This window comes from Solanum tuberosum, unplaced genomic scaffold (assembly GCF_000226075.1).
Source record: "Solanum tuberosum cultivar DM 1-3 516 R44 unplaced genomic scaffold, SolTub_3.0 scf00302, whole genome shotgun sequence".
In the NCBI taxonomy this organism is placed as follows: domain Eukaryota; kingdom Viridiplantae; phylum Streptophyta; class Magnoliopsida; order Solanales; family Solanaceae; genus Solanum; species Solanum tuberosum.
Genome location: NW_006239238.1, coordinates 600511 through 614068, shown reverse-complemented (window position 1 = coordinate 614068; position 13558 = coordinate 600511). Strand labels below are relative to the sequence as shown.

The 13558-nt window shown below is 32.9% G+C and overlaps 3 protein-coding genes across 3 annotated transcripts; 1 reads left to right on the top strand and 2 right to left on the bottom strand.

The window, feature by feature from the left end:
• Positions 1-2871: 2871 nt before the first annotated feature.
• On the bottom strand, positions 2872-4132 carry LOC102584457 (dynein light chain 1, cytoplasmic). The gene is made up of 2 exons (XM_006360063.2): positions 3857-4132; positions 2872-3227 (listed from the first exon to the last, which is right to left on the bottom strand). The coding sequence occupies exons 1-2, from the start codon at positions 3992-3994 to the stop codon at positions 3000-3002; spliced, it is 366 nt and encodes a 121-aa protein (XP_006360125.1). The 5' UTR covers positions 3995-4132; the 3' UTR covers positions 2872-2999.
• Positions 4133-6562: 2430 nt separating this feature from the next.
• LOC102584127 (uncharacterized) lies at positions 6563-9065 on the top strand. The gene is made up of 2 exons (XM_006360062.2): positions 6563-7235; positions 8414-9065. The coding sequence occupies exons 1-2, from the start codon at positions 6768-6770 to the stop codon at positions 8771-8773; spliced, it is 828 nt and encodes a 275-aa protein (XP_006360124.1). The 5' UTR covers positions 6563-6767; the 3' UTR covers positions 8774-9065.
• A 634-nt stretch (positions 9066-9699) lies between these two features.
• LOC102583795 (vesicle-associated protein 4-1-like) lies at positions 9700-13311 on the bottom strand. The gene is made up of 7 exons (XM_006360061.2): positions 12841-13311; positions 12620-12690; positions 11838-11919; positions 11618-11736; positions 10399-10476; positions 10195-10314; positions 9700-10103 (listed from the first exon to the last, which is right to left on the bottom strand). Exons 1-7 carry the CDS (start codon positions 13091-13093, stop codon positions 10044-10046), a joined length of 783 nt encoding a protein of 260 aa, XP_006360123.1. The 5' UTR covers positions 13094-13311; the 3' UTR covers positions 9700-10043.
• Between the last annotated feature and the right edge of the window lie 247 nt (positions 13312-13558).

Sequence of the window (13558 nt, the reverse complement as noted above, 5' to 3'; positions counted from 1 at the left end):
TGTATTATTCATGAATAAAACATGTATTATATGTATCTTATAAATTATTTTGGTTTGTATCACTAAAAACATGAGTGATGTTTGCAATATGTATTAAAATGTATTGTGCATGTATTATAAGTGTGTTACCTAAATTACTTTAGTTGATATCATTAAAAAGGGAGTGAAGTTTGCAATATGTATTATAAATGTAGGATGTATTATTCATGATTTTAATACAATTATGGAACATATCTAATACAACTTTAATACAAACGCGATATAATTTCGTAAACTTCATCCTTTTCGAGTTTCTATCTAATATTTCTCCTAAAATCAATTCCAAACTTAACCAAACCCTCTTGAAATTGAGATATAAACTTCAAACGATATTTTCAATTATTCGTAGGAACAACCTATCCAAACTAATCGCAAACGAAAGAGCAGAAAGTAATCTAATCGTAACAAATGAAGAAACATAATAAATTGCCAAATGAATTAAACTTGGATTAAAAATATATTACACACATATTAAAGTTGAATTAGAAGTGAATTAAACACGCATGCAAAATGTAGCAAACGAAAGAGTATTCTGAGATTTGTAAACTGAATAAACTTGTATCAATAATAAATTAAACAAGTAATTTAATCATAACAAATCAACCAATAAACTGTAAAATGAATTAATTTGTATTAAAAGTGTATTACACAAATATTAAAGTTGAATTAGAAGAGAGAATTAAGCATGGATAAAAAATGTAACTAATGAAACACAAGACAATCACCTATAGAGTGAATTAAACTTATATCAATAATGAATTAAACAAGTAATCTAATAGTAACAAATAATAAACTACAAAATGAATTAAATTTGCATTAAAAGTGTATTACACAATATTAAAGTTGAATTAGAAGAGAAAATTAAGAATAAAAAAAAAAAACATTACTAATGAAAAATAAGATAATAATCTATAGACTGAATTAAACTTGTATTATTCATGAATAAAACATGTATTATATGTATCTTATAAATTATTTTGGTTTGTAGCATTAAAAACATGAGTGATGTTTGCAATATGTATCGTGCCTATGTTATAAATGTATAACAAATTTGTCACTTAAATTATTTTGGTTGATATCACTAAAAAAGGAGTGACTAAACATTTTTATATGTGTTGTAAATTATTTTGGTTTGTATCACTAAGAACATGAGTGATGTTTGCAATATGTATTAAAAATGTAGTGTGCATGTATTATAACTGTGTTACGTAAATCATTTGGTTGGTATCATTAAGAAGAGAGTAAAGTTTGCAATATGTATTAGAAATGTATTGTTCATGAATAAAACTTATATTATATGTGTCTTATAAATTATTTTGGTTTGTATCTCTAAGAACATGATTGATGTTTGCAATATGTATTGTGTCTATGTTATAAATGTATTACAAGTTTGTTACTTAAATTATTTTGGTTGATACCACTAAAAAAGAGTGAAGTTTGTAATATGTATTATAAATGTATTGTTCATGATTTTAATATAATTTTAATACAATTATGAAACATATCTAATACAACTTTAATTCAATTGTCATATGGTTCCATAAACTTCACCTTTCGAGTTTCAATCTAATATTTCTCCTAAAATCAATTATAAACTTAACCAAACCCTCTTAAAATTGAGCTATAAATTTCAAAAGACATTTTCAATTATTTGTAGGAACAATCTATCCAAGCTAATCACAAATTCGTAAAATTTCAAATAATGAATTCAAAATTTGAAACTTTACAATGAACATTAATGGTGAACTCTTGTTGCTATAATTTTACAGATTTGAAATTTTTGCTTGAAAATATGATTTTGTACAAATTTTCATCTTTCCATTTCTTTTTCCGTCGTATTTTTGGGTAAAAATAATGAAATATGGGCAAAAATTGATTTGAAGATAGTTATTTATATATATGAAAATTTCAAAGAAGAAGAAGAAGAATTTTTTTAAAAAAAAAGAAAGAAAAAAAAGGAGGAAGATAATAATGATAGAAAAAGAGACAAATAAGAAGAAGAATAAAAAAAAAAAAGCGAAGGAAGATGAAAAAGGGTAGACAATTTCTTAATTCCAAAAATTTGTTATATTTAGTTAGAAAAATTATATTGTCATAGATGGTAAATATTTCTTTAATATAGCATATTTATGTGATTTACCCTTATCGAAACCTATAACGCTCTTGCGAAATATTGACTTGGTATGATAGAAGTCAATTAAGTGTCAGTCCTTAGTTGTTGGTCAACTGATTAGTTGTTAGAATAACTAGTGCAATGTGGAAAAACTAATATAGTTGTTGGAAGAAATAGTTGGACACCTACCGAAGTTGTTCCCACAACTCACTTGTCACTTTTATTTAATCGAAAGACTTAAAAGGACTTTTAGCTCTTGTCACCTTTATTTAATTGAAACCTTAAAAGTTTCAACTCATTTTCGTGTGAAAGGATGTATGTACGTAGTTCCTCGTTATATATATGAGGGTGCGCTCTTTTTTCCCTTTTCCTATGGTACACCATACACGTATAAGTCTAAATGTTTTCGAGCTTCAATTGGTATACATTAATAATACAAAAGATTTTCTTGCAATGCATTTACAGTATCCTTTGAAATATGCCTGTTTTTTATTTAAGGTTGACCCGTGAATATTTCATGCCATGAAGTAAAAAATGCGAGTTCTTACCATCAATCTATTCGACCTCAATTCACCATTTTAAATTTTATACAAAAAAATTTATATACCAATTCTTTTTTTCCTATATCGTAGATGAAACAACTAAAAGGCTGAATTCAGGTTACTATACACCCCAACCCTAACTCCGTTCCTTGGAAGAAAATAATGTAACACCGAAAAAAGGAAAGCGATCGAATTGACATATATAACTTATAGATGTGATAATATAAATGTGAAATTAAGACTTTGAAACTTCCTAATATTGTACATTGGAGTGTATATATATGCCTTGGTTGACAACGGTAAAATTATTGAAGAAGTGACTTCACGCTATTTCCTGGAGAGATGGAAAACCGGTCAGCTTCAGCCTCGGCCTCGGCTTTCGGGTCCTCTAGGGCAGCAGAGCCCTTGAAGAGCAAAATAGCAAGGCTGCCAATATAGAAATGGATGAAACAACCATAGCAATGTGTTACAAATGAACCAAAATCTGTCCCTACTATGCATTGCCACCCTGGTCCATACATCGTATCAAATTCCTAATTAAAAAAAAAAAAAGGGTTAGTAATTCATAATTAACTCATTTTGAGGAAAAAACTATATAGTTCGAAAGGTATATTAGCTCTAAATGACAAAGTTGAAGGGTATATATATCAAACCCTTTATAGTGGTGAAACCATATAAAAGGAAGGAAATTCAATCACGAAGTAATTATATTTGTATATTTGAATCCTTTTAACCTATAGAGAAATATAAGTTCAAATCTCAGATATAACAATATTCTTCTGAATAATTAGGAATTCTCTTATCAAAAGTACTAGCTTTTAGCCGCAATTAAATCCCTTTATTATGTTCATAAGTAAATTATTTTCGCTTTTATATATCCCCTTGGTATACAAATTTTCTAGCAGTAGTAAAGATGACTAGGTTCGAATTCAAGTAGAGAAATTCACTATCGTATTTGAATCTCATTATTATAATATGACAGATGTAGATCACTAGGTACGGATTCAACTAATACTCTCAACTTACATAAATTTGTAATATTTTATTTAAATGCAATCAGTATATTCATCAACTCTAAATTCTAAATTCGACTCTAGCTATTACTATAAAATATAAAACCTTAGTAAAAGAAAAAACAATTGATCTATATATGATTTGTTACCTTTTTAAGAAAACGTGCAATTTCAGTGGCCTCAGTGACATCAAAGAAGTCAAGTGCCTTTGCAGCTAAATCTAATGCATCTTGTTGCATGGTTCCCAACATATCTGTGTCTCCAATTACTGCTTTCCCTTCCAACATCTTCAAAAAAAATTATTTTCCAAAAAAAGTGTGATTTTTTTAATTTTATTTTTTGCCTTTCTTTTTCACTTTTTCTCTTTTTGTGTTTATATCATTTTCTATTTTCTATTGAATTATATAAGGATAAAAGAGCATATAGATGAGGATCCTGAATGTGTGGAGGTCAATAATTAGACTCATAGGTTAAGAAATTAAAGTGATATTGTAGTATAATTCCAAATGTCCACTTGAGTAAAATGACAAATATAGTGGGCTAGCTTTTGTTTTGCCAATTAATACTTTTTCTAATAGTATATGGCTACGAAATTTACCTAATTATATATACGTACGTACAGACTTAATTTCCATATATATATATATATGTGTGGTGAATGTAGTCGCAATTTATCTTTTTATATGGTGTTGGACAAACCTCAACTCATGAGGTAGCTTTCAAAATTTGATTTCGGTCAAAGTAGATTTTCTTTAGTTTTTTATTTATCCAATATCGAACCTTATATTATGTTATCCACACTTCAATTGTCAAGCCTAGAATTATGCATTAATGTATTTCCCTCAAATCTCAATTTCACAACCCAACACGTGAAGAAGGTGGTGTGGAATGGTGATTAGAGAAGTGCTGAAGTGTACATACGTTTATATCCTCCAAAAACACCTCAACAAAAGCTCAAAAAATATTGTAAATAAAATAGTACTACTAATATTATGGATACAAACAGACGCAAAGTTAGAATTTTAATTTTATAATTTCTAAATTCATAAATAATGATATGAGATGTTAATTAATAATTAGGTTTCAAATCTAAATTTTATTTTAAAATATAGAATTTAAATGTAATTACTAAAGTTCATCCAAGTAAGTACGAGTCGATTTTTAGCTCCGCCCCTAATATCAAGACAACTCTTTCTTAAAAGAAAAAGAAGAGACTCGATCACACGTAATAAATAAATTGCGTGTTTAATAGTACACCACTCGCTTTTTGTTTGCTTATTCGTGCTGGCAGGTTATTGTAGGCTATTTTGGTTTTGGTTATCTTGTTTTGGTTGTCATTTCCCTTTTTTCTTCTTTAAATCTTTTCAATGAAGGTGGCCAATTTGATAATAGAAAGTATAAATGAATGGACATTTTGGTGGGAAGTGGATCTAAATCATAGAATAACTACTTTTTACTTAATTTAATTTGGAGTTAGACCATCCATCGAAAATTATAACCTCTAAATCTATTTTCATAAGGTAGAAATAGGATTGCATACATATACACTGCACTTTATATGGTTCACTTATAAAATTATACTGAATATATAGTTATTTGCTAGTTGTTAAAGACAATTTCCTTCCATGTAACTTCACTATCAGTGTCCGGAGACCACATTAGAGCTCCCACTAAATTCGGATCGCGCACTGCAGGGCCTATTCCAACAAGATTTTTTCCATATCCAGGTCTCAAGTGTCTGTGTCTGGAGACCACATTAGAGCTCCCACTAAATTTGGATCGCGCACTGCAGAGCTCATTTCAACAAGATTTTCTCCATACTCAGAGCTCAAACCCGGTGAAACACTTTCACCGGTGCACCATAACCCATGTTGTTTGCTTGTAACATCTTCAATAACCAATCTTTTTGTATGTAAATTTTGTGGCTATGCCAACAGCCACATGGGCTTCCAACTTGTCCTCAGCTACATACCTACCAGGATTCATCATCCACAAACCGAAAAAGAATGTAGTAAACAGATCTAATTATGTGGCAGTGTAATTTTTTCAGTACAAAATCTAGGTGACGACTTCTTTATTTTTTATTTGGAAAAAGTCGTACAATATTTATTATAACATATAGTTCTCCTCCTAATTGTTTATTGAAGAGATTACATGTGAAGGCATCGCACTTTTTATTAAGTGGGCAGATGGAACGTCTGACAAAATCCAACTCAACCTACCAAATAACGTGTCATCGACTCCTACTTCGTGTCGGTAACGACACTTCCCCCGCAATGTCACTTCACCTCTAATTATACTTTTCATTGAACGCAAAAGCATGTCATTTGTATAAAGTTCAATTATTATACGTGTTGGATAATGTCAACATTCTACGTATTGCAAGGTCCATGAGAGCTAGGATAGTTCGAATCAAAGTCATGATCGAACATGACACTTGTTTGGTGGACTTAATTAAGCAATAAAATTATGACTTTACTATCAGATATAACTTTTGGCATAATGCGTATAAATTCAAGTAGCATACTTGAATGATAAGTTAAAATTACTAACGTTCTGATAATAAAGACTGAATCAAACTACATGTGAATGATATTGATACAAAACAACTTATTTAGTGTAATTTCGCAAATGAAATATGAAAATAATTGTGCACATACAAATTTCATCCAATTATATATGTTAAAACTACAAAATATAACTTAGATAATAATTCTATAATCAAATATCCGTACACTTATCCTGAAATCTAGTGTATTATAATTTCAATTCGGATATCAGACATCGAGTGAGAAAAACAAAAAAGGAAAGGAGCAAGGGAGTCTTGTTGTAATAAAGGTACTATGAATATATTGAAAGGCACTTGCTTCGCCACCTTTTCCTCTCCACCATCTCTTCGTATTTTTACTATTCTAAGCTTTCCATTTTCATTTCTCATTTTTTTTCTTCAGTTCGAAAACCCCATTAAAACATTGTTTAATTTCTGAGAAATATATTCCATTACAATTTTCTCCATTAAAGCTTTAACGAATCACCAGGTTTGAGACGACTCGTCGGAAAATGGGGCGCCGTCTCTTCACCTGCTTCGGCAAAGGCGGTTCTTCTCAATCTTCTTCGAAAGATCCCAGCTCAAGTAATAACGACAGTGCGACGGCGGATTTAACGGCGGAGGAGCAAAAACGGTGCGGGCCGGTGGTGGTGGAGTTATTCTCATCACAAGGCTGCGCCACCTCACCTGAGGCGGAGCTATTGTTTTCGAGGATTGGGAGAGGCGATTTTAACCTAGAAATGCCGGTGATTTTGTTGGCTTATCATGTGGATTATTGGGATTATATGGGTTGGAAGGATCCATTTGGGTCGAGTTTATGGACGGTTAAACAAAAAGCGTATGTTGAGGCCTTAAATCTAGATACTATGTTTACGCCTCAAATTGTGGTTCAGGGACGAGCTCAATGTGTTGGGAATGAACAAGATGCTGTTTTCTCTTGTATCAATTCTGCTCCCAGATTTGCTGCTCCTTCATTCCAGGTTTGTTATTGTTGCAAATTGATCATAATAATGCACTATTTGATTGAATTTATGGTTACAAGATCTTTCTGTTTGATGAATTAATTGAATCATATGCATGATTGAAGCAATTGTGATTAATCAGAGGTGTCGGGTTCGAACTTTGTAAATGAAAATCTGGTAAGGAGTGTTTCCCTGTTTCGTAGCCTTATGTGTCGTGGATCCAGACTAGTCGAGGTATGAAGCGGGGTAACTGACACCGAGTGTGAAACAAAAAAAGAGAGTATTCATGAGTACCAGAAAGACTTGAATGAATGGTGTTTGGTCTTCGAACGGGGTAGGGAATGGGGAAATGGGTGAGGGGATTACAAAGCAGGAAATCGAACCACTGCCAACAAGTTGAAAGTTCAGGCAGCGAACCAACTGAGCTACTGAGATTTCTCCTGGATTTTCATGAGCTTATTATCTTCAAATGCAATTTAAACCAATTTGTCTTGGTTATTCCTTTTGATCAAAATGGGTACTGAGAATTCATATAGTCGATTTCAGTTAATGTGGGATTGATTGATTTGATTCCTCGTGATCACTTATGGTTGCACCAAGTTGCAATATACTGATCACTGGAAATGAGAAGCTAAAATGGGCATTTTGGTTATCTTCAAATGCAAATCATGTTTTACGTTACCAATTTCTTATGGTTATTCCATCTCATCCAAACAATCAAAATGGATACAGAGAAATGGTATAGCAGATTTCAATTAATGTGTGATTGGTCAATTCCTTGTGATCTTGCACCAGGTTACAATGTACTGGAAATAATAAGCTAATATGTAGTGTAAAGCCAATGAGAAGCTAATCTGTGGAATTCGAGATTTGATCATTTGGATCTGAAAAAGGTTCATGTTATCCCACTTCATACCATAATCAAGAAGATGTTAGCTATATTTTTTACCTCAGCACATTATTCTGATTCTTTACTTCTTGAATTGGTAAAATTCAGTTCAACACTCTTCTGTGTTTGTTGGGAACTTGGGATTAGTATAGTTTCTTAAACTGAACTCAGTGTACTTCGGAAGCTATGAGTTAAGAATTCAGTATTTGCTGAAACTTTAGTTGTTTTCTCAATTCTGTATCAAAAATACTGGATTCAGTACGAACTAATGGTTGTTTCTGGTCTATGCTGTGAAAAAACATTACAGGCGACATTCGAGAGGCCAACACCAGAGTCGTTGCAAGTATCTCTATTAGGATCTCTGAGGAGTAAGGTGGACAATGATGGTGCCAACGTGATGATTGCTCTGTACGAAGGTGGTCTGGTCACTGATATCGCTGCAGGAGAGAACAAAGGAAAAATGCTTGCGAATGACTATGTTGTCAGGAGGCTGGATAAGCTTTGCTCTGTAAAGGATATTACTGCAAAGAAGACAATCTCAGGAACTGTCAACTTCTCTCTTTGGGATGGCTTCAATAGCAGCAAATGTGGCGTAACGCTCTTTGTGGAAACTGGCTCTCATCAAATATGTGGATCACAAAACTTTAAATTGCCGGAAAATCTCTGAATTCTTGGATGATATATCACTGATTGAAACTCTTGATGTGCTGGTTATAGGTTGGATTGCTTGTAGTGCACGTCTCTGATTAAAATCAAATCTGCAAAACATTCTATATACCAGCTTGTTCCTTGTGTATATAGGTTGTGTGAGACTGTTCATGTTAGATTCTTCATCCTTTTCTTCTTCTTACTGTTCATTCCTTTGCTTTTTTTATAAACGGTTTGACATATAGTGATTCTTTCCTTGTACTATGTAATTGGATTATTAGAAATTGCGGCTAGAGATATTTTAGTGTAAATGCTTTTCCCAACATTTTATTTTAGTTTTCACCTAATCATATAAATTTACTATGATTTATCCAAGTTAAGTAGGAACAATCTAATTACACAAGCATTCTTGCTGTAAATACTAATTCACTATGTAGTTTGAAATAATTACATTTTGTTGAAATAATTAACAATTTTGTACAAAATTTCAAGTTAGATACACCATTTCTTCATATTACAAGTCAGATACATATGTATACATACATGTATCTATGAAACCAGATACATTCAGAAATAGAAATACATAGAGAGAGAGAAGCGAGCTAGAGAATCATTGCATCTCAAATACATATGAATCACACTAAACATGTATCTTTAAGACTAGATACATAGGGAGAGCCGAGCGAAAGAGTTAGTGTATCCCAACACTTCTTGGATATAGAATTACACCTAATTTAACTCATATGCATCCAAAATACATGATCTAATAAAGTAAATTAGATACATAAGGTAATTTTGGAAACTAAAATAAAGTCACTTAATTAACCCGTAAACCAGTAAAATTAGTGTTGTTTACTCTTTTAAGTTAATGAGGTAAAAATGCATGTCAGTGAATTACAATCTTGTATGCGTTACTTCAATTCCCTAGCACGAGACACCCATAGATAATTCCAATTTCCACTATCTACCATAATAAGAATTATTTTAGTTTCTGTCTCCCTTTGTGGAACTCAGAACATTATGGCTACACGAGCAGTATTCAAAAGAATAGGTTTTCAGAAAAAAGTAATGCAATATCTACAAGAATACAACCAAAGCAATTACATAACAAGCTTTTACTCCATGAAGAAGAAACTAAACCTCCCACTGATTATTTTTCTTTACAAGACGGACCACACTGTCCGTTTTCCACCATCCTTCGAAAGAATTAAAGCAGAATATGGATGGATGTGGCTTGACATTTCAATTATGGCAAAAGAAGGAACTTGCATTAAAATCCACTAGTTGCTTTACACTGAATCAACAGCCTCAACCTGCTGCCGAGCGAGATACTTCTCCCTTCGTTCCTTCTATTGAACAATAGCAAGCAGACACACATTGTTAACAGGAATCAAACTTGGAAAGATACATGCTTTTATATGCAAAGATAGATAGCCTTACCCATTCATCTATTACTAGACCTTCTCCTACAACTTTAGGTCCAGTTTCAACAGGAGGTTTCTTGCGAGATTCTAATGCTGCCTCGGCTTCAGCCAACTGACGTTTTAGTTTTTCCAGTACCTTAATCAATCAAGTTATTTAGTTGGAGAATGAACTCGGAGTAAAATGAACAAGCAGATAAACAGCAGCATGTTTAATTCTTACTGGAGAAGGTCGTTCTGGGTCCAAGAACACCACCCGTAGGATACGTTCAATAGTCACTTGATCCTTCTGTTCTTCAAACTGCATCAACATGAACCAAAAGGGTTATAACACTATTGGATTTATTGATAACAAACTTTGAGTCACGCTATAGACTTATATTCTTTAGTTACACATCAGATTTCACACACAATGACGACAGAGGCACAAGGCTCACACATTTGTTTTTGAGAGCACATGTACCCAATCACTTTCTGTATGATTACATCAAGACTTCCCTCCAAGGGGTACAGAATGATGATGAAAGAAAAGAGTCTTTTGTAATCCTGACTTTGTCGAGGAGAGGACAAGAAGAAATGGGTTATGTATGACATTTGATGCTCCTAGATTTGATACAAAAAAGAGACGGAACATTTCAAACATGGAGGTTGCAGGCAAAAGCAACTTATCATGGCTACATTGTAAAAAATACCTGATCTCAACAGCTTCCTCTATTCAATGTCTATGCTATTTTTACAGGATACTCTAACTGATGTATACAATAAAGAAAAGTATTTTGTCACAAAATTCAATTTGTGAATGAAAGAAGCAGCATCCACATGTAAAGTGGATTTTAAGATAACACATCTCTGTAAAATTCAACAATCCTTTTCTCTGAACATACCAACAGCAACTTATCCAATGTTTGATGCGACTTAAAAATGGACGGGAATCAGCTAAAATATACTTTCTTAGTCAAAGCTTACTGGAAAGTGCTTCCTCTATGTCACAGATAGCAAAGGTGGATAGACAGGAGCATGCAGAGAAGATGTAGTTTCAAATAATGCCTGACCTATGATAGAGCTCCTCATTTACCCACATCTTATCACAAAATGCTCTATTCATATAAGCAGTAAAAAATAATCCTAGCTGATTTTCATAAATATGTTCAGGTGGATAGGACAGGGTCTATTCCGAATAGATAAGTAATGAACTCACGACTTTCAGTACAAAAAAGGACAAAAATAAATTGTCTAGAATCCTGACAAGTGGTCAACACCTTTACCCTTAAATATGTTTTATTAAAGTGCATTAAATCATCATCAAGAAAATTGATATGTTGCTCAAATGATAAGTCTATAGCTGAAGAAGCATGATACCCTAACTTTCTTTGTGGTCAAAAGATGCTGCAAATCCATAAAATTGCTTCTTTTAGAAAGATCGAGGAAGTTCAGTTACTCACCAACTCAGGTACGTAATCTACTCCTTCTTTCACCTTCAAGCTCATGATCTTGAACTTGACTTTGCTCTTTTGGTCAACAGGCTTTTCGTTGTTCTCAGGGTGCTCGACAAACTTGAAGACTATCATTTAGACACACAATCCAAATCATAATTGATATTTTTCATTTACAAAAAAATTAAAAGGAATAGTGGAAGCAAGAAAACTTAGGAAAACCAATTACCAGTGGCAACAACACTTTCACCGGGTTCGAGAATGCCTCCAGGAGGTCGCATGTAGCAGCTCTTTGGTGCAGTAGTTTGAAACTAAAATGCAAAAAGAAGAATCAGGAAAAGGAAGTATCAGAAACTTACACCACCAGTAATATTGTGTGACAATCATAAACAAAACCTCCATATCACAACAACTACTACTACTATGCTCTATACTTCAATCTCAAACTAGAAGAGGTCAGCTATATTATTTACAGAAACACCAGTACAAATATTTTTACTTGAAGAATCTTACATGATGCATTGTGAATATAAGACCCAAGACAACCTCAATGAACTTCATTTTGCTTTCATTAGCTAACTTCTATTGGTTTAGTCTTTTCGACCCTAAAAGCATAAAACACACTCATTTTATGTAGGAATTGAATTAGCTACAATAAAGAGTAAACGGGAACGATTTGAAAGTAGATGCTATTGGTTCAAATCATGAACCATCCAGAAGATCCAGAAATGGTAAAATCATTAGGAAATAAATGACAGTTAGCCCCTACTCAAAGCCTTTTCCTTCTGATAGATGCAAACACTTGGCAGGCCGCATAGATTAAAAGAGATTTCTGAAAACTACAGACCTAACTAGCACAAATTACCATAGTTGATTTCTCATATAGTCACTCAACTAATAGTTACTAGCTCAAAAAGTTTCCAATTTTCTTCCACAAAGAAAGTGACTTTTCTGAGATCATAATTATTAATTGAGTGACCATTTGAGAAATCAATGCCAAATAAAGATTACCTTAAATGCAACATAAGATTTGCTAGTGTTCTTAATCTTTACAGCACTCTTCACCTGCTTTCCCGGTTCATCTGGAAAAAAAAAATCAATATAAAATTTAACAGGTAAAAGCAGAGCACAATTCCTCCAGTTTTCAACACGAAAAATTATAAGACCTAAAAAACCGGAAATTGTTGACTAAAAAAGGTCAATTTAGTCAACGGCGAGGTAAACGGACGTACAAGGGAAGTAGAGACTGTTAGCTGGATCGAGCCGAAGTCTACGTCGAGCCGGAAGCAGTGATCTAGCAACGGAGCTAACTGACGTAGAAGCACGAGAGCTGTTAGATCCGACGCCGTTTTGGTGACTGTGATTCTGAGAGTGAAGATTCTGTGTAGACGACGAAGAAGAAGAAGTTCCTGATTGCCAGAGAGGACAAAGCTTCCAGAGCTTTCCGTCGGAGTTATGTGACTTGTGGTGGTCGGCGATGGCCATAGGACGGAGTTTTGGCCGGAATCTAGTCGAGTTTACCGACGACAAGTTGCAATTTTCCGGTGATAAAAATTAGGGCAGCTTGTAATTGTCCTTAGTGAGCAAACTCTTTCACGACGTTGACTATATGTTTTGAAGGTCAGAAACAAGTCTTCGGGAAATTGTTTTCTTTCTGTAATTCGTCGATTCAGCGGCTGATAAAGACCACCGAAAGCTTAAAACGATTTGGACATATATATAGCTGTATTTTTTAAAAAAAAATAATTGTAATTGTAATTTAAGAGTAGATAAAATAAGTGCAACGCGTTAAAATAGTTTGGACATATAAACGTAAGTGTGAGAGATAACAAGAAGTTGAAAAAATAAGTTATGTTTAAAAAAAAAGGAAGTAATTAGACAAAATTTGACAGATTTTACTAAATACATAATTCTAGATAGAAACTTTTGAAAGTCAATGATTAAAGTAGA

What these genes read in the sequence shown, in the direction of transcription:
- LOC102584457 (XM_006360063.2), bottom strand. Translation starts at nt 3,994, where the DNA reads ATGTTGGAAGGGAAAGCAGTAATTGGAGACACAGATATGTTGGGAACC. An exon ending in TTGCACGTTTTCTTAAAAAG is followed by an intron (nt 3,228 to 3,856) that starts GTAACAAATCAT and finishes TTTTTTAATTAG; the next exon opens with GAATTTGATACGATGTATGG.
- LOC102584127 (XM_006360062.2), top strand. Translation starts at nt 6,768, where the DNA reads ATGGGGCGCCGTCTCTTCACCTGCTTCGGCAAAGGCGGTTCTTCTCAA. An exon ending in TTGCTGCTCCTTCATTCCAG is followed by an intron (nt 7,236 to 8,413) that starts GTTTGTTATTGT and finishes AAAACATTACAG; the next exon opens with GCGACATTCGAGAGGCCAAC.
- LOC102583795 (XM_006360061.2), bottom strand. Translation starts at nt 13,093, where the DNA reads ATGGCCATCGCCGACCACCACAAGTCACATAACTCCGACGGAAAGCTC. An exon ending in TAACAGTCTCTACTTCCCTT is followed by an intron (nt 12,691 to 12,840) that starts GTACGTCCGTTT and finishes TTTTTTTTCCAG; the next exon opens with ATGAACCGGGAAAGCAGGTG. An exon ending in ACCCAGAACGACCTTCTCCA is followed by an intron (nt 10,315 to 10,398) that starts GTAAGAATTAAA and finishes TGATTGATTAAG; the next exon opens with GTACTGGAAAAACTAAAACG.